Source organism: Hyperolius riggenbachi, chromosome 5, assembly GCF_040937935.1.
Source record: "Hyperolius riggenbachi isolate aHypRig1 chromosome 5, aHypRig1.pri, whole genome shotgun sequence".
Lineage (NCBI taxonomy): Eukaryota > Metazoa > Chordata > Amphibia > Anura > Hyperoliidae > Hyperolius > Hyperolius riggenbachi.
In genome coordinates, this window is record NC_090650.1 from 138,356,327 (window position 1) to 138,382,353 (window position 26,027).

The following is a 26,027-nucleotide window of genomic DNA, read 5'->3' on the forward strand; positions in this document are numbered from 1 at the left end:
CTGGGTCTCCCTGAGGGATCGGAAGGGAAGGATGTCTCGCAATATATGGAAGAACTCCTCAAGCAATTGCTCCCGGTTGAGGCCTTTTCGCCATACTTCACCATCAAAAGAGCACATCGCATCCCAGCGCAACGTGAACCACCAGGCAAGTATCCAAGACCCCTGATCTTCCGCCTTCTCAATTTTAAGGATCGAGATGCCATCTTAGTGGCCGCTAGGAAAATAAAGGATCTTCAGTTGGATAACAACCGCCTTATGCTGTTCCCCGACTACACCACTGAAACTCAGAGATTACGCTACTCCTTTCACAACGTTAAAGCCAAACTGTGGGAAAAGAAAATACATTGGCGAGTACACCTGTGCAGTAGCACTTTGACTTACTATGCAGGTTTGGCTGTATTCACGCATGTGCAGTATGGCCAAGCTCATAAATGGAGGGGAGCCCAGAGAGGGGAACCTATCCAACAAGCTCTTGTCTGATATGTTTGGAGGGGTTCTGCACAGCAGCGGTGGGCTCCAAGATGGATAGGGAAGCTTCTGAACCATCCAGAGACTTCCCTCTACGTGGGAAAGCATCTAACTCATTTTACACCAATTAGATAAATATGATTGGTTGTGCCGAAAAATCGAAAGCTTTTTTTTTCTTTTCCATTTGTTCGAGAAATCGGTAAAAGAAGATAGGGAGTGTTGCATTTTTCTGATCAATTTTTCCAATCAATTTTTACAGAGTTTTCAAATTGGGGGAAAAATTTAACATATGTGTGTGGTACATTGGTCAGATTTTTGAAATGTTATCAGTCAGAGAAATTGAATGCAATTCTTGAATTAAAAAGATATTTAAAACATTTGTTTGGTATGTGTCCACCTTAAAGAGAAACCATAACCAAGAATTGAACTTCATCCCAATCAATAGCTGATATTCCCTTTCCCATGAGAAATCTTTTCCTTTTTACAAACGGATCATCGGGGCTCTGTATGGCTGATATTGTGGTGAAACCCCTCCCACAGTGTGATGTCAGGACCATGGTAGTCATCTCGCTTCAATTGTCCTTTAATGCCAGTTCCTAAACCTGTAAATACATTATTTAAAAATTGAAATTTCAATAACCAAGTTATGATCCTTTACCACCCAACTAACCAATTCCTGGAAACAGGCAGGTATATTGTCTATACTTCTAGACAGGAAGAGATTTTCAATGTTATGGTATGCAGGTCACATGTAGGTATTGAGCCTTGTGCATTGATTGCTTTATTGGGGTATTGGGTATCCCCCTTAAAACCCATCTAAACTCTAAAACATTGAATATGCCATAAAGGTGGATCCAGAGGATCCAATTCAAGCTCTTAACTCTAACCTACAAAGCTCTCCACAATCTCTCTCCCCTGTACATCTCACTAGTTTCCCAATACCAACCCAACTGCAATCTTAGTTCTGCACACAACCTACTTTTGTCCTCCTCTAACCTCTATTACCTCTTCGCATTCACGTATACAAGATTTCTCACCTGCTTCATCCCTCCTCTAGAATGCCCCTCCACAACATATCAATCACTCTCCTGCCTTCTATATATTTAAATTATCTTTAAATGAAGCTTTTTTTTCTCAAAAGCAAGAATGAAAAAGGATTGCCCCAAAGCTCCAATCACTGACATTCGTAGCACCAGGGAGTCAACCAGCATACAACTGGATCCCACGAGGGGTTGACAAACAGATGCAAAGAAGAAAGAAAGCTGGGTCTCGACCAGGGTTTTGCAATACTAGTTTAATTTATTAGTGGTACCATAGCACAGAAGCCTTTCTGTGGCTATGGTACAACTAATAAATTAAACTAATATTACAAAATCCAGATGGAGACCCAGCTTTCTTTATCCTTTACATTCTAACTTAGGCCATTCCTCGTTCGACCTAAGGCCAAGTGGCACTCTTACTAGATATTGTACAACCGCACTGCCTCTAGCATGTTTATTGTACTACCCCACCTCTTGTTTCCCCCTATTCCTTTAAATTGTTAGCTCGCAGGGGCAGGGCCTCTCTCACCCTTTTGTGTCTTGGAATTTGTTATACATTTGTAACGATTGGTGTCAGCAACACAGAGTTTTTCTGAATATTGGCGATCTGCAGTATCACCAATAATACAGATACTATACCTGATTATGTGGTGATCTGCAGAATCACCAATAATACTAGTATAGCTAGACACAGGACACCCAATGTGATATTGTGTTTGGTGCAACAGTAATCAGAGAAGTTATCTCCCGAGAAGCTGAAGATACAGACACGACTGCAGTCAACGATTCCCTGAGGAGCAGGGAATCAGACTGCACCACAGCCAGCGGACCCCTGAGGGGCAGGTTTCCACTGACTGTGCTGCAAGATGAACTCCCGATGTGGAGGAAATACAGACTGTACTTCAGCCGAGAATTCCCTGAGGAGCAGGGAATTTTGGATTGTACTGCAGCCAGTGGACACCTGAGGAGCAGGAACCGCTGGCTGAGCTGCAGGAGAGAGCACTGGGTGAAAGAGTGATATGATAGAACTGCAGCCGAGGATTCCCTGAGGAGCAGGAAATCAGATGGTACTGCAGCCAGTGGACACCTGAGGAGCAGGGACCACTGACTGGACTGCAAGAGTGATAACTGGTGTAATGAGAGATATGATCGGACTGCATCCAGGGATTCCCTGAGGAGCAGGGAATCAGACTGTGCTGCAGCCAAGGATTCCCTGAAGGGCAGGGAATCAGACTGTACTGCAGCCAGTGGACTCCTAAGGGGTAGAGACCACTGACTAAGCTGCAAGATGGTCTCCTGAGGAGCAGGTGACCCTAAGCCAGAGCTTGCAGCTAATGAACACCTGAAGAGCAAGTGTCAAGGATTGTACAGTAAGGCTGATCACCCAAGGGTTGGGTGACAGCCAGAAAGGTCAGACAAGCAAGGTTGGCAACACACGGACAGATAAAGTACAGAGACGGAAGACTGATTCGGTATCCGGGTACAGGCAATGTCGGCAACAGGTTATCAGATAGGCAAAGGTACTGAATCAGCAAGCAGGAGAGTGGTCAGGAAAGCCAGAGATCATAACAGGTAACAGTATAAATAACAATCCTAATCTAGGTGTGAAGTCCTTTGTTTTAACACCTGGGAACTAGTCTACAGAATGGTAATCAAGTCTCACAATACAATAATACTTTTAAGGCTATCAACGGAATCTGACTAAGTGTGAATTCCCAGCTCCAGCTGGTTCTAACACACTGTAAGATCTGACTGGGGTCTGAGTGCTCACACGTAAGCATTCGCAACAGCAGACAACTTGTAACTGACAGGCAAGTCCTATATATACCCAGAGCGCTCCACAGCGCCGCCCCAGTCACTCAGCCAATCCGGAGCATAGCTGGGGTCAGCTGATCGGCATGATCAGCTGACTCCCCTTCTGCTAGCATAAAGGTCCTGTCGCCTGGCGCGCACGCACGTAGCTCTCAATCTGTGTGCACTAGAAGGACCAGGCGAACCAGCAGCATGTTGCTGCGCGGCAGAAGCCGCCGGCTGGAACGCGGAGATAGCCGCCATGTCGCTTGCCCACGCGGCATCTCCGCTATTCATTACAACATTTCATTCATCATGTTCATCATGTTGTTTTTGTCACTGTTATTACCAACTAGTTGACCTAAGCCCATTTAAAAAGGGGCTCTAGGTCTTTTCACGCCGACAGTCAGTGCGCAGGCGTGCACCCCTGTCCCCATCCTCCTGTCCCAATGGCTGTCCGTCCTGCACATGCGCAGTAGCGCAATACATGGACACAGGGACAGGATGACGCAGGGACACAGGAATATTATTAGATAGGATTCTGTATTTTGTATTGATTCCATGTTTTATACCAGTTCTGTAGTTTGTATATTTGTGTATACCTCTGTCTGTGTTATGTACCCCATGTTTCTTACTTTGTACAGCGCCACGGAATATGTTGGCCCTTTATAAATTAATAATAATAATAAAGGTGTACTCTGTATGTTATGAAAATCTTCCCTTTTGATTGTGTTTCAGGAAAAATCTTGAAAATGTAAATTTAAAAATAAATAACAGAATATGTACCAGATTTGATGATCAGGCCTACATTGTGCCCTTATCCTTAATCAGCCATATACAGTGGCTACATACAGTGCAACATTACGAACTGCTCCTGCTCAGCTATTTGTTTGCAGGAAATATTAATCAGCCCAGATTGCCCATATTAATTATAGATTATTCTGATAATGCATGCATATTATTTACATAAATTGGCATATTTTAATACTAGAAACACTTGTTAAATTCAATTTGTGGTGTAGAAGGATCCCATGGTGGATGATCTAATTTCAGAGTGTATAAGCAGAAATGTGAAAACAAAAGTAACGTTTTCTGTCACTGTCCTCATTTTATATTGAATAATGCACTATAGAGTAATAACTTCTAAATGTCTCTCCTGGCAGCTTTTCCTATACTGCTGAACAGAGATGTAGCTATTTGGAATAATAACATAATGCCTTGTAAGGTAATAGGAAAATGTTGCTCTTTCTGGAATAAGATCTTCTGCCTACTGGAAAATGGGTCTTTAAAATAAGATGTTTTTAAGGTCTCAATGTACTTCCAGCTTCATTATTTTGTTTCAGATTACTGTAATTTCAGCAAAACGTTACAGATAGTGGCAGCAGACACATGAAATGTAGAAACGTGGCTTGTTGTGTTGGTGGGGTGTGCATTTTCATTCTGAACTTTACTTTCTCTATAGAAAGTGCCATTTATTTTCTAGTCTCTAGTTAGATTACACACACGCTCCAAACTAGTTTATAGCCTCCGTGTTATAGCAGTGATGTGGGTGTAGCCTCTGGGTTATAGCAGTGATGTGGGTGTAGCCTCTGGGTTATAGCAGTGATGTGGGTGTAGCCTCTGTGTTATAGCAGTGATGTGGGTGTAGCCTCTGGGTTATAGCAGTGATGTGGGTGTAGCCTCTGGGTTATAGCAGTGATGTGGGTGTAGCCTCTGGGTTATAGCAGTGATGTGGGTGTAGCCTCTGGGTTATAGCAGTGATGTGGGAGTAACCTCTGGGTTATAGCAGTGGTGTTGTGTTATAGCAGTGGTGTGGGTGTAGGCTCTGGGTTATAGCAGTGATGTGGGTGTAACCTCTGGGTCATAGCAGTGGTGTTGTGTTATAGCAGTGATGTGGGTGTAGGCTCTGGGTTATAGCAGTGATGTGGGTGTAGCCTCTGGGTTATAGCAGTGATGTGAGTGTAACCTCTGGGTCATAGCAGTGGTGTTGTGTTAGAGCAGTGGTGTGGGTGTAGGCTCTGGGTTATAGCAGTGATGTGGGTGTAGCCTCTGGGTTATAGCAGTGATGTGGGTGTAACCTCTGGGTTATAGCAGTGGTGTTGTGTTATAGCAGTGGTGTGGGTGTAGGCTCTGGGTTATAGCAGTGATGTGGGTGTAACCTCTGGGTTATAGCAGTGGTGTTGTGTTATAGCAGTGGTGTGGGTGTAGGCTCTGTGTTATAGTAGCGATGTGTGTGTAACCTCTGGGTTATAGCAGTAGTGTTGTGTTATAGTAGTGATGTGGGTGTAGGCTCTGGGTTATAGTAGTGGTGTGGGTGTAGCCTCTGGGTTATAGCCGTGATGTGGGTGTAACCTCTGGGTTATAGCAGTGGTTTTGTGTTATAGCAGTGATGTGGGTGTAGGCTCTGGGTTATAGCAGTGATGTGGGTGTAGCCTCTGGGTTATAGCAGTGGTGTTGTGTTATACCAGTGATGTGGGTGTAGCCTTTGTGTTATAGCAGTGATGTGGGTATAGCCTCTAGGTTATAGCAGTGATGTGGGTGTAACCTCTGGGTTATAGCAGTGGTGTTGTGTTATAGCAGTGATGTGGGTGTAGCACCTGTGTTATAGCGGTGATGTGGGTGTAGCCTCTAGGTTATAGCAGCGATGTGGGTGTAGCCTCTGTGTTATAGCAGTGATGTGGGTGTAGCCTCTGTGTTATAGCAGTGATGTGGGTGTAGCACCTGTGTTATAGCAGTGGTGTGGGTGTAGCCTCTGGGTTATAGTAGCGATATGGGTGTAACCTCTGGGTTATAGCAGTGGTGTTGTGTTATAGCAGTGATGTGGGTGTAGCCTCTGGGTTATAGCAGTGATGTGGGTGTAACCTCTGTGTTATAGCAGTGGTGTTGTGTTATAGCAGTGATGTGGGTGTAACCTCTGGGTTATAGCAGTGGTGTTGTGTTATAGCAGTGATGTGGGTGTAACCTCTGGGTTATATGTAGCCAGAGATGGCCCCCAGTGCAAGTGGCCAGATGTGACACCCTGTACAGACCAGGGCAGTTCCCAAGATAAGGTAGCTAAATGCATAGCCCCTCCCCCCCAATATAGATAGCCAGATGGGACCCCCTGGTATCAATAGCCTTCTGAGCCCCCCAGTTTTGGGTAGCAAGAGGCAGCCTCCCTCAGTATAGGTAGCCAGAGGAAGCCCCAGTATTAAAGCAGACCTGAAACTCAGAACTTCTTCTCTACTCTAAAAGATACGTAACAGCATAATAACCTTTAAATAAAAACATTTCTTTGTTATAGCTGATATACATCCAACACTACACATATTCTGCTCTTTTTCTACTTCCTACTTTCCTAGAAGCAGACATATTGTTAACATCATTTGCTTTCAAATTAGCTTATCTGCCATGGCAGTCAGCTGACACAGGGTAGAGATCAAATTACAACGTATGATTAGACACAAATGAGGGGAAATTAGACAGGCTAATCTCGCTAAATACATACTGGGTGCAATGCTCTATGCTTTCCTTCTGTCCTGTGCGAGTTCAGGTCCACCTTAAGTAGCCAGATTCAGCCCCTCTAGCCCCTCTACTATAGGTAGCCAGATGACCTGCATACTATGCAGTGCCCCAAGATTCTGCACCCAGGGTCCCCACTTGAACCCCCCTTCCTTTTCCTCATTTAGCATGTACTTTTTATCCCCTCTCTGGTCCACGATTATATACACAAGTGAATACTTTTCTCCATTTAAAAAGGTCTGAATATTTGATTGCATAATTGGGTACGTGTGAAAAAAGAAAGAAAAGAACGAGTGTTAACAATTGTTCTAATTAAAAGTGAACCTCCAGTCTAAAAATCTACTCCGCAGAACTGAAAAGGCTTGCTGTTTATTTAACAGTTTCACAGCATCAGAACTTTCTTTTTCTTATAGAAGTCTCATTTTTAGCTGCATTTTTAGCTAAGCCCCGCCCCATCAAAGAAAACTGCCCGGGATTTTTCCCCTGATGCTATGCAAAACATGATGGGATTTCCTATGTTGTTGTTCACGTTGCCTAGCAACTGGGAGGGGTGATCAGGACAGTGAAGTCACTGCACACGGTCACCAGAAGGAAGGCTCCTATTGTCCACCACCATCAGACACACCCACCACTGCAGGCCATAGAGGAGGAGCAGGTTGCCACCCATGGTTGATTGGGTTTTTAACCCAAGATATGCTTGTTTTCTATTGTCTTCTAGTAAGTGTTTTTAAAACCTTGCGTGTTTTATGATTAAATAACTTTAATGCACTACTTTTTTTTTCTTTTTTTTCTTTTTTCACTATCAAAGAGATTATATTACCTATCTATTTTAATTAACATAACTAATGTAACTTAATGACAGTATGTTTGTTTAGGCTGAAGTTCCTCTTTAAATTATTTATAGTTTTTTTTCCCTGAGAGTACTACTTTGGGAAAAAGTTTAGGGTTTAGCAAGGAATGACCAGACTTTACAGGAGCAGTACTTTTTTCTTTTAAGTGTGTTGTCCTCTACAAATAAAAAAATGCTTGGGAATCCCTTACATTACTGTCATACTGTAACTCTGACATCAGGATGCATTCAAATATTGGTGACCTTAAAGGGACACTTAAGTCAAACAAAAAAAATGAGTTTTACTCACCTAGGGCTTCCAATAGCCCCCTGCAGCTGTCCGATGCCTTTGCCGTCTCCCTCCGATCCTCCTGGCCCAGCCAGCAGCCACTTCCTGTTTCAGTGACAGGAGCTGACAGGCTGGGGACGCGAGTGATTCTTCGCGTTCCCAGACACATTAGCACCCTCTATGCTGCTATATTGTATATGATATATGCTATAGCAGCATAGATGGCGCTATTGTGGCCAGGAACGCGAAGAATCACTCGCGTCCCCAGCCTGTCAACTCCTGTCAACGAAACAGGAAGTGGCTGCCGGTGGGGCCAGGAGGATCGGAGGGAGATGGCGAGGGCACCGGACAGCTGCAGCGGGCTATTGGAAGCCCTAGGTGAGTAAAACTCATTTTTTTTGTTTAACTTAAGTATCCCTTTAACCATTTGCCGACCGCACACTCATACCGTGCGGCGGCAAAGTGGTAGCTGGAGGACCAGCGACGCAGTTCTGCATCGCCAGGTGCCTCCCTAATTATTCAGGAAAGGCCGCTCGCGCGAGCGGCCGTTTCCTGTCAGATCACGGAGCGGGTCTCCGTGAATGGCCTGCGAGCCGCTGATTGCGGCTCGCAGACTAAATGTAAACGTAGGAGACGTATGTCTCCTTTGTTTGCATTGTACGGCGCTGCTGCGCAGCAGTGCTGTAAGGCAGATCGGCGATCCCCGGCCAATCAGCGGCCGGGGATCGCCGCCATGTGACAGGGGACGTCCTGTCACAGGCTGCACAGGACGGATAGCGTCCTGTGCAGCCCCGATCACCAGGGGGCAAGGTAGGAGAGGGAGAAGCGGAATTTCGCCGTGGAGGTGGGCTTTGAGGTACCCCCCCCCCCGCGCAACAATACAGCCAGCAGGAGCGATCAGACCCCCCCTGCACATCATCCCCATAGGGGGGAGAAAAGGGGGGGCGATCTGATCGCTCAGCATACACCCTGATCTGTGCTGGGGGCTGCAGAGCCCACCCAGCACAGATCCCAACAAACAGCGCTGGTCCTTAAGGGGGGGGGGGGGTAAAGGGTGGGTCCTCAAGTTGAGGGCCAGGAGAACCGTTGGTTTTATACATGTTGCTGATCATGATTGATTGTATGTTTGAAGAAAATAATTAATTGGCTGGGACACATATTCTCACGAGCTTTGGATGTGTTGAGCATAAGATATAATAATAATAATAATAATAAGATTTGTAAAGAGCTTTTTTTTCCAATAGGATTCGAAAACTAGAGATGATACCACAGTGCTGTGTTTGCTACCATTGTTTTCACTCTTGTGTGGACACAGCTCTCAGGTGTTTTCTAGAACTAGTTCCTCCAAACACTATATGGCAGCTACATTATCATGTCAGGTGGACTAGGTCTGTGTGGCAGGTAGAGTAATTTGATATCCTAATATTCACATAATTCATATTGACTGTCTAACTTATTCTCGGGATCATATGTTTAACAATGTGCCTCTTTCCAGTAAATATAAGTAAGAGTTTTGCTGCTTGAATAAACTGCAGAGTTAGCAAGGTAGACATGGTGTCAATTTATTTCTATTTTTGTTCACAGCTGAAAAACTTGCTTCTTTGAAAGAGCCTGACTGGAACAATTTTCTGACACAGCTCTGCTCCTTGCTGGATTCTCCAGAGAGAGCAGTACCACGGGCAAAGCTCAACTTACTCTGCTATCTGTGTACTGTCTCGGGACATAAGGAAGTGGCCACTAAGATGATTAACTCCCAGATTGTGAGTATAATTGCGTTCAGAGCACACTGTGCCTGCCATCTTACATAATATGCAGCAGGCACTGTAAAGACATGCACAATTAGCTGGTTACAGAAGAGTTGAGGCACTTAACTAACCTTTGCTTTATCTCATATATTTAGCTTTTGCTGACTTTACTCTATCTTGTGTTTTACTTGCATTAAAGGCACAAGTTTAGCATTAAACAAAATTTACAATGAGTGTAGTTTGGCCTATCTTTAAAATGGCACAACCTGTAACAGGGAGCTAAGTTGTGTTAGATACTAGATTGCACCAAATTTTTAAAAAATAACGCGACCAGCTGCAACATGCTATCAAAAAGTTACACATTTTTACATACCAGTGCCCTGATGTGATGTAAAGACAAACAAACAGGCAGTTTAAAAATTATTTAAAAACAAGATCAATCCTTCGCTCAGTTAATTTCAGTATACAGGTGTAGTGCTGAAGATCAGGCATCCTGCTAAAGCTTTGCTAAGTGGGGAGGAGTGTACAGTGAAGCAGATTCTGGCAAACGGGATAAGGTGGGAACTGATGTGCTCAGCTAAGACGATTCTGCAATCCTGACCTTTCAGCTACTAATTGGGCCAACTGCATACTAGCCTTAAGCCAGTTGGTGAACATATCAGTTAACAATTGGTGTGATAGTCACATTGAACTTAATTGCATGTAGTTATGAACATTTGCCTACTTTGGATACAAATGCACAAAATCTCCTTCTGTACCTTATGTTGGAAGGCAATAATCCTTCTCTTCTTCAGAACAGTCAGGATTGGACTTCTGACACAAGTCAGGAGCACCTGCAAGCATCAAATTGCCAAAGTGAACCCAAGGTGAGAGTGATATGGAGGCTGCCATATTTATTTCCTTTTAAACAGTACCATTTGCCTGGAAGCCCCACTGATCAATTTGGCAGCAGTAGTGTCTGAATCACACCAGAAACCAGCATGCAGCTAATCTTGTCAGATCTGAAAATATTGACAGAATCCCCTGATTTGCAGCATGCTTGTTCAGGTTCTACGGCTGAGAGTATAAGAGGCAGAGGATCAGCAGGGCAGCCAGGCAACTGGTATTGCCTATATGATACTAAATATGGCAGCCTCCATATTATTCTCACCTTGGGTTCACTTTACCTGTTAGATGAAAACCATCACTGATTGTTTTTAGGTGCCTCGTTTTTTTTTAAATTGTGACTCGCTGCATAACCACAGCAAAATACATGTGGTAATGTAACTTATTCTGTAAAAGACCCATGAAAAGGGCTAAAGCTGTGTACACATGCTAGAGAATCTAACGTGTGTAACATGCTAGAGAATCTAACGTGTGTAAAGTGGTCCATTCTTATGTAAACTTTGTTTTAAGCTTTTCCATTTTGTCTTATGATTTCTTCCCAAAACTTAGTAAAGCAAGTTTAGAGCTGATTAGAGCTGGTATATAGTAAAAATACAACTCAATGGCAATAGCGTTTAACCGGTTCTGGACCCTAATGATTGAAATAGAAAAGATGATGGTGTAAAGGGAAAATGATATGTAACACATTGCAGGGTGTCCTGGCTTTAACATTGAAACTCCACTCAATGTGACATTGTCTCATGCTAGGTAAGGGTAAGAGGAGAGTCCATAAGAACTATTTCTTGGAGAATTTAGCAGAGTAGCATCTATGTTCATGTATTATTTTGCAGAATGATTCTATTCACTTCTTGCATTCACACCTTGCAAATGATTATAATATCTAGCCTGGATCTAATATCTAGTTAATAGCCTTCATGCTATTTGTAGACCCTTCATTAAGGAAACCTTGGTCCACTTTTCTGATATGGAATCAGGAAATAGATTTAAAAGGCACGGATGTGAACACTCATTGCTTCACGCAGAAACCTAGCTATCCGTTTGCAGTATCCCTTTACCACAGGGCCACATATGGTCATATGAGAAAAATAAATTACCAGTATTCACAGCACATTCAGTGCAAATAGTGGACCCTGGTTGACTGAATCTTTCTAGTATGAGCGAGGTTAAATGCACTTTATAGCGCAACCTTTCTTTATGTTTCAGGAAGGTGCAGAGCCACGTGAACCAAACTGGACACCCCCATCCCCCCCCTCTTTATCTGATCAGATTTCACCTGTAAACAGTTTTTTATTTTTACTGACCGGGTCATAAAAAGTCAGTGCTGATCAGAGGGGATGGATGGATTTGTGGGGCAGTGCTGTTTACATTTAACCTACCCCCCGTAGCTATGATCAGAAGCCTGCCAGCCTTTTAGTTATATAGATACCCTACTGAACCATAATTAACTTGTGTATGGCTAGCTTAACACAGTGTAATTATTCCCTGATGGCTTTAGATGAGTCACATAACTTTTTAGAAAAGCCCTTTGCTGCATTGTTTGTATGCTGTGTACCATTTAGGTTGTGATGAGGAGTGGTGTAAGGCTTGACAGGTTATGTCTACAATCAGTCTCTATACCCCAATCTAGTGCCGTGACTGAGCCCGGCACACAGTCTCAAATTATAGACAACCCCACGCGTGAACAGGACACTTTATTTGTCTCTTGACTACGGTTACCCCCAGGTCTTAACGTGCAAGGTATACAGACTGAAGTAGAGTGCACAATAACCCACCAGAGCTCCACTGAGGAAAGTATCAACAGAGTTCAAGAGCACACGAGTGTCAAACTGTAATAGTACCTTGATGATGAGAATGAGGCCCACAATGGTGATAGGCACTAGCAGATCCAGTGACAGGTAATGGTTGATCTAAGCTATAAGCAAGAGTGTCCAGGCCACAGGCAAGAGTATCCAAGTGACAGAGGTCAGTTCAGGCAGAAGACAAGAATATCCAGGTATCAAGCAGAGGTCAGTTCAGGCAGAAGACAAGAATGGTTAAGAAACGAAACAAGGATCAAATGCGAGATAAACAATATTAGTAAGTGCGCACCCAGCAACTAGCCACAGCTATGCTATCACGGGCGATGACTGGGAGCACTCAGCACGTTTTAAAAACATCTCTCATCCAATCAGTGGCCGGCCACACTCCGCACATCCAATCAGACTGCAGCACATTCTGCCTAAGTGTCAGCTGTAACATCAGCTGACACTGCGCTGTCAGCTGACCGCAGTCAGCTGACTACTGTTTACCCTTGCGGAGGGCGTACTGAGAACGCGCCCTCGGCCTATCTGGAAGCGCGGCCTGCGTTCCAGTCTGCACATCATCAGCGGGGAACAAGCGCCCAGTTCTCGTCGCAACTTTCAGCATAAACAGATAAGTTCCTTACAAAGAGGTGAATGCAGTGCATTATCAGTGGAGAGTAGGTGAAGATCACCGCATTGGAAAGATATTCTTAATGTCATGGCTGCAATATAGTGTTCAGCTGGACATTTTCAGTCAGCTCCTTTCATTTTAGGATAGTCCTGATCCTCAATGAATAAATGCAACTTTTAAAATCGCACATTTAATTTGATTAAAGAAAAAAAATGAATAAATGGTTGGGTAATAATGCATGTAAAATTAAAATGTAAGTATTTTTGATAGTTGTCCTTAAAGAGACATTGAAGCGAAAAAAAAAAAATTATGATATTATGATTTGTATGTGTAGTACAGCTAAGAAATAAAACATTAAGATCAGATACATCAGTCTAATTGTTTCCAGTACAGGAAGAGTTAAGAAACTACAGCAGTTATCGCTATGCAAAAAAGCAATTAAGCTCTACGACTTTCAAAGTGGTGGAGAGGGCTGTTATCTGACTTTTATTATCTCAAGTGTTATTGAACTAATTACTTTTCTTCTGCCAGAGGAGAGGTCATTAGTTCACAGACTACTCTGAAAGAATCATTTTGAATGCTGAGTGTTGTGTAATCTGCACATATTATAGAATTGTTCAATGTTAGCAAAAACACTATATACCTGAAAATAAAAATATGAGAATATTTTCTTTGCTGCTAATCTTCTAGTAATCATTCATAGTACGCAACCAATTCATTATATCATATTTTTTTCCGCTTCAGTGTCTCTTTAAGGGCTTATTTACATATAATGCGTTTGCATAAAAAAAAAAAAAAAAAAAAAAAAAGCTGACAGCATTTTTTAGTGTCTTTCGAAGACATATGTTCTGTTCTATGGAGAGAGGAGGTGTATATACAAACCGGAAGAATCCCAATATAGGGACTATGTGAGAGTGAACCAACAACTTCAGTGGACACCTTTACCTATGCTAGATTTTTATCCAAGAGAATAATGAACAATTGTTTTGAGCAATAAAAGCACACACAGTGCAGCAATATTAAACAGGAAGCAGATAATCTGACAACCAGTGACACGGCCAGTAACCATTTATTCTGCGGGATGTGTTTAACTTATGTGTGAATGATAACAGGGAATAAACACAGAGTATAGAATACTAATTCATAAATACTGAATATTAAATATTGAAACCCAAACTTTTCAACCTTATCTCTTGTTTTAGCGCATTGAAGAACTTTATATATTGTTAAATATTCTTATTTTTCAGTTCCCATCTCTTATTCAGCATTTAAGGGGAGCACCAAACTGGGATATGTAAGTATAACCTGATCTTGTGTTTCCGTGCTAGCTTGTGTAATCCTTGTCTGAAGAATATTGAATGCCTAACTACAGTCACAGCAATACAGTATTAGAGTTAATTTCTGATCGTAAGGTAAGGGCGGGGATACAGCATTTTCTGTTAATATATACCTACATTGCACATATACTGTAGTTTCATTTTTAATCTGAGTTGATTTTAATCTGAATGCTACTGGCACAAACCTCCTTTCTGTACCAGTAGACATGTCCTCTATGGCTTTCTTCACCTAGTTGGTGATTGCTCCCCAACACTCTCATGGCGGGGCAGAAGTGATTGAGCAGCCATGGCTGTTCCCCAGAGGAGACCTGCACTACTTACACTGGGGAGCAGGAAGCGGAGGGGGCCACGGAGTAGCTCTCTCTCAAACAAAAAGTTAAGGCAATTTCAATTAGGTGGCAGTAATGGCTTGTTCACACCTAGAGCGGTTTCGGTTTTTGTAAGCGCCGGTGATTTTTAAAATCACCCTAAGAGAGCTTGTGCAATGATTCCCTATAAGAGCGTACGATCTGCTCACCAAAGCGCTGCCTGTACCATTTTCAGGGTGATTTGCCTCAATAGAAAGTATAGGGAAATCGCATAGAGCTTGAAAAAGCGCTTTGTATAGCGATTTCCCCAGCGCTTTCATGATACATTGTATTTATTCATTTCCGAGCGAAAGAGTTCACTTCCTGACTTACATCAGGAAGTGAAAAAAACGAATACCTCTGCAAAAGTGCTTATAAAAGCGCTTTACAAAAAAAATCGCTAACGCGCAGTTAAGCTACAAAAAATTGTGCACAAAAACGCAAAATGCAAGTGCTCACGCTTGCAATTTATGATGTGAATAAGGCCTAAAGGAATGTATTTGTCCTTTATTTGTATTGAGTGGGTGGATGAATTCACGTAAAGTCTTGATAAGACCTACCGTAGCTGATACTAGAGGTTTTGAGTGAGTAACAAGTGTAATTGGATTATATTGCATAGTGAACGATATTATATTTAGTTACGATCTTTTTTGTTTTTATTCACATAACCTGTTAAAATACTGTGCAAGGATGCAACCAAAGTGAACTGTATATATTTTATATAATGAAATGCTAATCACCTATGTCACATTGTGCTTTCCCTAGATAATCAAAGGCAGTAAAATACGTCTGCAGCTTGAAAGGATGAACTAAAATATTTTTTTTCTTTGGGTGCAGTAATATTTCCCTAATTCATATTCCTATAACTGATATTATTACACATATTTTACAGAATTAATAAACCTTGAAGCTTATTGTGTAGCTGTAATGTATCATAAGTAATTGATGCTGGTAAGCTGCTATAGTTGCGCTGATATATTACTGCATATTTCCTATTATGTAGGTGTAAAATCTGTATCAGTATCATTGTACTGAATTCATCTGAGTAATTTCCATAAGCAAGTTGCTTTCCTTGGCATAATGTTTTTCTTGTCAGCGAATGCCCAGTGCATCTATTACTAGTATGTTAAATTACCTTCATAACAGCTATTCATAATTAATGTTCAATTCGGATAACAATATAGAAATCATATTCACAACCTAATGGCTGTTTTTGTAATTAATTGCATCAAGTTGCTGCAAATACGGTTTAGAGGCCCGTGTAACACTACCCACTAGTGGATTGTTTCAGAAGCAGATGGGAGCACAACATTTATGTAGGGGGTGGAATAATAAGGACTAAAACCTTTTATATAAAGATTCTGTATGTGAAATAATGTCAGACACAAGGGGCCATATGCAATTCACCTTTTCACCTGAGTTTTCTCCTAGGTGATATTTTTAACTTTTTCAATAAAATGTGTTTTAAATCAAGAGCAAGCAAGAAAATACTCAAAATAATTTTGATAGTACTCATTCACCTATTTCTCGGTACTTTTTTAGTTGAAAAGTGCTGGAAAGTTATTTTAAATAGAAGATGTAAAATGGAGGCAGTTTTTTCTTCTACCGTGTTTCAGAAACTTAATACTGATGGTGTGCCCCCTTTTCTCCCTATCAGTTTTATATAGGAAGACAAGTACAACGCGTGGTGTCTTTACCTTTTTATTATTGTGAATAAGGGCTCTTTCACACCCAAAACTGAATAGGTGCTGGCTTACTGAACTGGAAGAACAAGGATTTGGACCTAGGTCTTCTGTGTCAGAGGCAGAGCCCTTAACCATTACACTATCCAGCCACAATGATTAAGGAACTGGCAAAACACAAGCTTTTCAGAAATTGGATCGAAATGCTATTTGTGTGAAAGGACCCTTACTTTCAATCCAGTTCCATGTACACCATTTAGGTTTTTATTTATTTTCTTTTCTCATACACTTTGCAATTCATGTTTAACCACTGAAAGTGCAGTCATGTTTAATTACTGTATTTTTTTGGACTATAATGGTGGCCACTAATGATCCAATCTTTTTCAACCAATCTTACCATTTCTATCTAATATAAAGGAACTGCCTATAGTATCCAATTAATTTCATCAGTTTACTCTTCTACTACATAGATTTGGTAAGATTGGATGAAAAAGATTGGATCATTTGTGGCCAAAATTAGACTTACTTTTTTCTCCCCAAAAAGTGGGGGGAAAAAGTGACTGCATGTTATAGTCCAAATGCAGGGAGTTCCTGACTTGTAAACGCCTGCCAATACGAACCTCCAACCCGCTGCAATGTTGGGGAATCCCTGTACTGTTCCTACGCAAAGGAGGACACAGGGGCACACAGAGGGGCATAGAGAATGACAGAGGCGGACACATGGGGGACACAAGATGTACAAGGGGGCATGAGGTACAAAGGGAGCATAATCCACAAGATGCCCCTTCACCATGGATGCACCAGGTTTAGTTTATATTTATTTCCTCTGGTTCTTGTCCTCTAAACCTAGGTGTGGCTTATGGACAGGAACATCTTATAGTCCGAAAAATACGTTACATACTAATTGTTGGTTCACTATGATTTTACTGAGTTCTTACTTACTCCTAAAGCCCTTAATCCCCTGGACGTTATGATTCTTTACAGATTTTAGGGTCTTAAAGTGGTGCAATATTTTTGCACCCTTTCAGACTCTAAAACCTGGAAAAAATCATGCTGCCAGGGAGCTCTGCAGCAGTTTTAAAATCATTCACCTGCCTGGCTCCTCCTTCCTAAAGTGAAATTGCTGGCTGTCGTCATGACGACAGCCGGCGATCTCACCAGGAGGAAGCAGAGCCCCCGGAGGAGAGGAAGAATTATGGCGGCCGACGTCGGGATCTCCCGGGAGGTATGTACAAACGCCCGCTGCATGCTATACTCCTCCGGCGGCTACCCCGAGCAGAGGTCAGGATTACCGCTCTTAGCTGCGGTTTTCCACCCCGACCCTAGCTCGGGATTACCGCCAAGGAGGTTAAACCTCAACTTCAGGATTTAAATTAAAGGTTCTTTTGTATAATCCATTGGTAATAGAATTGGTTTTAGTACCTGAATTTAATTTGGACAGGTTATTTACATAATCAAAGTCCACATTTTGTTTCAGCCAGTATGCATGTGAGCAGTTCCATGGTTCCCTGTGACTTTACATCCCTCATTTGAATTTTCCAGCAATTAGGCTAAGGGCCCGTTTCCACAGATATAGTGATGCGAATGCTGCTACCTAGCCGCATCGCATCACTTCTGCTGGCGCACGCGTCACTTCTGCATCTCCCGCTGCGGAAGTTAATTGAGGAGATGGGACGCGGATGTGGCCGTGCAAGAATCTGCAGCATGCTGCAGATTCTCAGATCGCTCCACACAACATGCATGCAGTGGGAACTATTCCATTGGCGTGCATGTGTTTCAGCACACCCACGGTGCGATGCAGCTATGTAGCCGCACCGCACCGCTTCTAGTGGGAATGGGCCCTTAATCTATTTCTATGCTGTGATGCTTCATTAGTAGAAAAGGACAATGAAATGCAAATAATTCTGGCTTGCATGCAAAAATAATGCAAAATGTATGCAGGTTGGAACTTGAATCGAATGCACTTCCTGCTGATTCTGATTGACCCATTTCTAATCTGCATAGAGTCTACATGAAATTTGCATGCAGGTCAAAGTTATTTTCATCTCATTGGCCATCTGTCTTCATCAGTGTAAGGCCTCATGCACACTACATGCGATTCCGATTTTTATATAAAACGAGTTTTTATTCCGATAAAAAAAAAAAAAGTACTGCATGCTGCTGCGTTTTTAATCGAAATAAAAAATGGGATCGTATAAAAAAATCAGAATCGCATGTAGTGTGCAAGAGGCCTAACAGCCGTGATCAGGGGTATGGCTGCAATGCCTTGTCTTCTACATTACCTCTGTGCTCAGTTTAAATTATTTGCTTTCCCGTTAAGTGTTTTGAGACTGCTATAAAAAAAATTGCATCAGTGCTGTAAATCACGCACTTGTCAGTTGATAATAAGTGCACGGAATTCCTGATGAGCACATAGCCATAGCAAGAAACACGCCAGGTATAAGCCTCTGTCATACAGTGAAGCTGCTTCGTTTCTCTTATCAATGCTTTGGATGTTTCTCAGACCTCGATGGAGAAACTTATGTCAGTATGCCCTTCCCAAGGTCTGAGTCTGTTCTGGTAGCTGTTTGTGTATAGATTCAGCATCTGGGGTGTGGCTTAATGAAAAGAAAAGCAACCTGTATATGTGTAGTATGTTGAAATGAGGAATAAACAGAGATTTGGACTGAATACTCACTAAATTAGTTTATTTATAAAGTACTGTAATCACCAAATGCACAGATGGAGAAATGAAGCTCAGGACCCAGGGCATACCCAGCAACAGGGGAGGAGGTGCTAAAAAAGACACAATTACAGTTTGACATGACATATAGTAAAAACCTGTCCCTGGAGTCTTCTGCACTTCATATACTGTTCTGTCAGAGGGAGCTGTAGGTGTGAAAAATAGAAGCATTATTTTCTGCCTGGAATCAGGGCAGCTTGTCCAGCCAAGATAAGTTACCTCTACTGTTTGCTTGATGACAAACTTATCTCCTGCTTTTCCATACATCTCAGGATAATCTCCTGAGAGCAGGAAGAGCTGAATGTAAGTCCGCTTTCTGGCCACACAATAATATAAGTGGACCCGCGAAAAGGCCCGTTTCCACTAAGGCTGAATTCAGCCCAAATCTGCAGCATTTCCCTTGCTGGCGAGTTAGGTGGGGAAACGCTGCCTATCCCTTCTATGGCTTGCTGTCCGAATTGCACTGCGGTGAAATTCTGGACGGCATGCTGCACGCACCCATATCCCTATAGTCGTGAATAGCACGGCTAAGAGATTCTGATGCATACTTGCATCACTACAAGTGCTGGCATGCATCCTGCAAGACGCAAACCGGCCTTTTGGAAACCGGCCAATAAGTGTAAGTTCAGGTTTGCCTGCACACATAATTTCTGTTGCTCATGGGCATTTCATCCCTCTGGCGGCAGCTTGGTAAGGAGATGTCCCCTTGGAGGTAGAAGCCTATTAAAGTGGACCCAAATTAAAAATGCAAGATTTCAAAAATAAAATCTATTTTATAATAACAACACAGGCTGCTACTGATGATGTCACAGGGGAGGTGATCTCAGCTTGTGTGAGATTTCACATAGACGACGCCCCTGTGAGGGAGTGTAGCTGATGACAAACACATGCATGATCTAAAACCTCCTACCGTGTTTCCCTGAAAATAAGACACTGTCTTATATTAATTTTTGCTCTAAAAGATGTGCTAGGGCTTATTTTCAGAGGATGTCTTATTTTTGGGCAAACACTGGTAGTTTTCCTATACAAAATGTACATACTGTTTGCCATGCTGAAACACGTGCAACATACACATAGCTTGCTTATTCTCAGGGAATGTCTTACTTTAGGGAAAACCCGGTACTAAGCTCAGAAGTAATGGCTGCCACCTGTATAACCCTAGTTATGAAAAGAGAAGGGTGAAAAGCATGCACTGAAATGCTCATAGGCTTGAAGGAGTGTTTATTTATCTTAGTATGTGTCAGAGTGGTGCAACTAAATATTTTGAATTAAAAAAAAATGTTTGGTTTGGGTCCGCTTTAACCATTTCATGCATTTTTGTTAAACAAGATGTTCTACTTTGAAGCTGTAGTGATGTGTTTAATTCTGGGAATTTTGCGTGTATTGCCTGCTGTAAAAAGGAGAGTTACTTCCTTCACTTTAGTAAAAATTTAATTGCCAAACTTGTATTAGTAGGCACATTTTTTCTGATTTATGCAGTACTTATCAAGGCTGTCCTTAAAACATGTTTACAGGATAGCAGTTCAAAGTTCTTTCTGCCTATGAGTTAACGCTCTCCTACGTACACGGTGTGGTGTGCAAAAGATCTGTCTGTTATGGAAATATTCTGCCATTCATTCCATATTTTGTGTTAAATTTGAGCTAAACATACATGTCAGAACCTGCTGAGTGATTGAGCTGTGTATGCCAGGTGCAGTCTTCACCAGTCACACTCTAATCTTGGGAGCCAAATAGTTATTGCCCATGAAAATCTGTTGTGGTCATCAATTCTTCTAACTAGATTAGCTGCTCAAGGGCAACCTGTCCAGGTCAGTGTTAACCCATAAGCATATTTGTGCTATGTTTATGGGTATATTTACAGTGAGTGGGCATGTGCTACTCGACTGCTTCTACTACCTGATATATATATTTTTTCAAATTGCATTATGCTAACCTAGTCTTATTTATGCAAAGCTGTGTGTGTGTGTGTGTGTATTTGTGTGTCTGTGTGTGTTTTTTTTCCAATATCTGATAACCTTTTGGATTTTTCACATTAATGACACAACTTGTTTATTTATTTATGCAGCCGTGCTAAAGTGGTGAGAATCATTGGTTTGCTTGCTGCCAATACATCAGAACTGAAAGAAGATGTTCCTGTCATAGAGGTACACTCAATAATTACATTACATTCATTGATCAGGGTCCGTAAGCTTGATAAATGTATGTTTGATATAAATTAACCTGCAGATCCTAATGTCATCCTCGCGCTTCCTCGTTCTTGCACTGGCGTCCTTCCTGTCCTGTATACACACTTGTCTCTGGCCGGAGATTAAAGCAGACCTGAACTCAGAACATTGTCTCTGCTCTGGAAGATACACAACAACATAATAACCTTTAAACAAAAAAACCATTTCTTTGTTACAACTGATGCAAATCTTAAAATAAATCTGCAGGGTTTCTACTTCCTGATTCATGGAAGCAGACATATTGCTAACAGCCTCTGCTTTTAAATGAGTTTATCTGCTATATCTGCCGTGGTAGTCATGTGACACAGGGGAGAGATCAAATTACAACTTGTGACTAGACACAAATGAGGGGTAATTAGACAGGCTAAACTCTCGGGTGCATTTTTCTATGTTTTCCTTCTGTCCCATACAAGAGTTCAGGTCCACCTTCAAGACTGTGGATGGGGGTGTGTGCACACTTGTGAGGTGTGGCGTAAGACTTGCATGCATGAAGCTCTGTGCTTGCATGTATGTTCATGCCAAAGTGCCATTGGCAAAGTCTAAAAGGCCAGTCCTCCCCTGGGTCAGGTGCTGTTCGATTTGACAGCTAGTGTTGGTTTACTGGTAGCTATTGTGCTTCTGACCAGCCCTGCTTCTGTTTGTACTCCTAATTGTGACCCAGCTCGCCTGACTATTCCTGATTTGTTTACTCTGGTACTGACCTTGGCTTGTTGTGACCTCAGCTGTGCTGTTAGCTGCCTGCCAGGAACCCTTGCTTGGATACTCTATGCTCCTGTTAGCCATAGACCCAAATAAAACAGAAGTAAGCTTTGCACCCTATAACAATACTCTAAACCAATAGATTCTCAAAGTGGTTTTTTTTTTTGAGTCAACAAAGTTAGTAGTCCTTTTGATTAGGTATCACTTTGTTCTTTCTTAAGGTGGCCATACATGGTACAATTTTTCAATTAGATAATTTAGTTCAATTATTCAATTAGATCGAATATAAAGATTTTTCCAGCATGTCCGATCATTTTTCCCGAAAAAACGGGGATAATCGTTCGAATTTCTTGATCGAAAAAAATAATATTTTCAACTTTCATTCAATTCGATCATTTAGATCGAATAAACGGGAAAATCGAACGTTTTTATTGTACCGTGTATGGCCACCATTAGTCTTCATTACTTTCTGGACAAGATGTAGAACCACATTCAGGTTTACAAGCATAATATCAATTAACAGCAAGGCAGCCTAACATATGTTTCGCAGCGAGAAGCCGCTTCCTCAGAGGCACATGAAATACAAGAAATCCGTCAAAATGCACATGATGTGTGGTGGAAGATGGTTTGGGAAGGAGCGGAAAAAGAAATGCATCCGTGTGGCTACACCACCAGTGGCTATACCCACATATATATCATGCTTCATAGCCATTAGTATTATCACTACATCATGCGCTGTGATCCTAGTATATCCCATAAATACACATCAAACTACATTCATCCACAAATACTGGCTTATATGAAAGCAATGCACTTTTGAATTGAATTAATCACAAGAACCATGGACTTTGGTATTTTTACTAACAACCCACTGATGTCCCAGATGTAATACAGGCGCAACTAGCACAAAGTACTGATTAATCCAAAGAAGACCTGAAATACACTGTCTCGCTGCGTTAGAAAAATGCACCAAAATCTTCATAAGCAAAGCCTAGGCGTTAACTTAGTACAAAAGAAAAGTGTTAAAATATATATATATATATATATATATATATATATATATATATATATAAAGAATAAGTACAATAAAGATAAATTAAGTTGTAGCATCCCATCAATTGGCCAGCATCCTATCCCACACACAGTGCTAAGCCTATTTAGAGCTTGCCTAACATTAGCCTGTGAGAGCTGAGACAGGGATGGATCTAGGCTGCAGTGGCACACTGCTAGTCCCCAGCAGAATGCCTGATGCTGGGGAGAGGAATTCTATGCACCTTTGATTACAGCTTCATCTTACATGTGTTCATTTGTAATAAAGATCAGTAATGATTCATATAAATGTAAATGTTTCTAACAACCATTTATATGTAATCATGCTGATGTATATGTCTTAGGGCTCATTCAGACTATACTCGCTGCTGTGCACATCCTGGCAGCGCGCATAGTGTGCGACACGCAAGAATGGGAGAAGGTCATAGCCCATCATATGCGCTGCGTAGCAATGCGATGCGCGATCACACTGCTGTGATTTGTCTGGAAATACAGCGCTAACCCATTCACTGTAGAGAATGGGGTCAGCAGCGCATAGTAGCGCATATGGCATGCAATCGTACATGTTGCGTTCTGAGCGCATGGCCATCTTCGCTAAATGATGTGAACGAGGCCTTAGGTTTGTTGAGCCTTTAATTGTAGGTACAGTCCTATGTTCTGCTTATAAAAACGTTTGTGAATGTGTATACATCTTAGGCAACATTTTTACAAATGCTATGGCACACGAGGCATTTTGTCTCGCTCAACAGTTGTTACTCATAGCTATTGCACACTAGAGGTACTTGTTACTGCATAGCCAGCTACTAAGTCTCTTGTGTGCTATAGCCATAACTGTGCAGAAATGCTGCTGCTACCTGTGCCCACTAATTTCATTTTAACTTTCATGTCCATACTTGCCTTTAGAAAATGGTTGCGTGTGTTATTACTGCTCTTCAATTAAGAAATACAAAAGTGTTTTCAAATGCTGTTTACATTTTGTCCAGTTTGATTTTGTGTTTGAAGCTTCTTTAGATTGTAGTAATATGACTGTGTCCGTTCACTGCAGTTGATGTAGTATGACACATACAGATGGAGACATTCTTGCAGCATTGTGGAAAGGTTTCCCATTGTGTGATATTCTCTCTCTTAGAAAATAAGCAGTTTGCTGTTTTACATTTCAGTGCTGTTCGTGCGCTAGGTACATCACAAGTGGACATAGCAAGGATATCACTGATTCCTAGATTGCTGGGGCCCTTGAGAACTTGTGTTGGGCATGGAGTTAATGTTTGTTGCCATAGGAACAACAGGCCATATTCCTAGTTACTTCTAGTAGAAAAAAAGGAAAGTTGTTATCATGAAGGTCAGGCCTTGTTGTAGAAAGGTCTCTTTATTTTCTGCATAAATCTTGTGGGGATTCCCTTAAAGGGGCAAAGCCAAGGACATAGTTGTGTCAGATGTTTATTACACTCTGCTGTAGAAATCAGCAGCATGTTATCAATGCTTAATAATGCTGCTACCTGGGAAAAAGCAACGTTATGCACACTTGGGGGATGGCTACACAATTTTTCTTGGTACATTTCCCCTATGGAAAACTACTTATTGAACACTCAGCGTAATGACTGTGGCCCTACATGATAATTATTCGTTTTGTTGCCCTTCACATCCCCAACCACTCCGGATTTCCCAGATGCAGGGAGTAGTGGAAGGATTAATTTTTAATCAATAATAACGTAGGTTGTGGAATTTAAATTGCAATATGTGATATCGCTTTTGAAGCTGAAGTGCTTCATTGCCGATTCAGGAAACCCTGTAAAATGCCATTTGTATAATAATTTGATTGATTTTGCTGACATTTATGTTATTAAAACAGACCATCCACCGGAGTTCCCATATACCAATACCTGAACATGTTCAAAAGTGCTTTCATCCCTCCACTGTCCATCACATACACAGCCTCATACTTGTTTCATTATAATGTGAGAACACCTGCTTTAGGTGTGCAGTGTTATTTAGTATAATCTAGGTGTGCAGTATAATCTATTTCTGATGACGAGATAATTTGCAAATCGGCTGTCGGGCCGCGTCACTTAACCTCCACTGCTTGAACTGCTGTTTTTGATGCCTGGCTGGGAATAAGTGTTTGAAGGCACTGTGCCTCATCTTTCTCTCCTTTATTGGTATTGCTTAAGAAAACAGTATATCCATTATCAATTGATATAATTGGCATATTATATTGAGTATTTTGTTAGCTGCAGTCAGGGCCGTAACTACAAATCCAAGGGCCCCCCTGCAAAAACCTTGGATGTGGCCCCCCTCATGATTACCCCCTGATACTTCTCCCAGGCCACGTGTAGCCTAGACAAAAAGTGCTCCTGGACCCCACGCTAACACCTCCTCCCGCCACAGGGCACCTCTCCAAAGCTGCTAGCGGCCTAGACAATAACCCCTCTCTATAAGGCCTGCCTCTTGTGACCTAGCCCCACCCTCATCCCAGAGCAATAAACATTCCTCTCTCAGGCCAAGGGAAACCTATTTGAACCGCTGGGTTGAATAGGTGTTGAGGGACCCAGTACTAGAACTGTACAAGGATCTGAAAAAGCCTCTGAACTCTCTGCTGTCTCTTTTCCCTTCTCCAAAGAAACAGTACATGTCACCCCAGAGTCACTGTATGGATCAAGCTTGATCCTTATGGGTCACTGCTTCAAATGCAGCCTCTTCTCCCAAAACGTACTGTCCGGTGTGGTGTCGGCATGCCCTTAATTGTTAGCGTCTCCTTAACGTAATAACACAACCATATTGCGTGAACATGCTAGTGCCACATTACTCATGTGCATGCACAAGAGACCTTTCAGTCTATGAAACGGTGTTTTCGGAAACATGCAGTTGGCCTATAATAGTGCGCTGCCCAGGCCGGGAAGCAGCGCTGCAATGGACTGCACCATTATCCGTTCAGGGGTGTGCTATTCTCTGAACAGACAGCACCATTCCTTTAGTACAGTACCGCAGCAGGCAATAACAGAGATGGG

The 26,027-nt window shown here is 42.0% G+C and overlaps 1 protein-coding gene across 4 annotated transcripts in view; it reads left to right on the plus strand.

Annotated features, from left to right (window-relative positions):
• ULK4 (unc-51 like kinase 4) overlaps nucleotides 1–26,027 on the plus strand; it is an 892,004-nt gene that overhangs the window by 85,747 nt on the left and 780,230 nt on the right. For all 4 annotated transcript variants that reach the window (XM_068236316.1, XM_068236318.1, XM_068236315.1 and 1 more), the window contains 3 exons: nucleotides 9,503–9,678; nucleotides 14,208–14,254; nucleotides 21,114–21,192. In XM_068236316.1, the coding sequence (XP_068092417.1) occupies nucleotides 9,503–9,678; nucleotides 14,208–14,254; nucleotides 21,114–21,192 (302 nt within the window). The remainder of the gene's footprint in view (nucleotides 1–9,502; nucleotides 9,679–14,207; nucleotides 14,255–21,113; nucleotides 21,193–26,027) is intronic.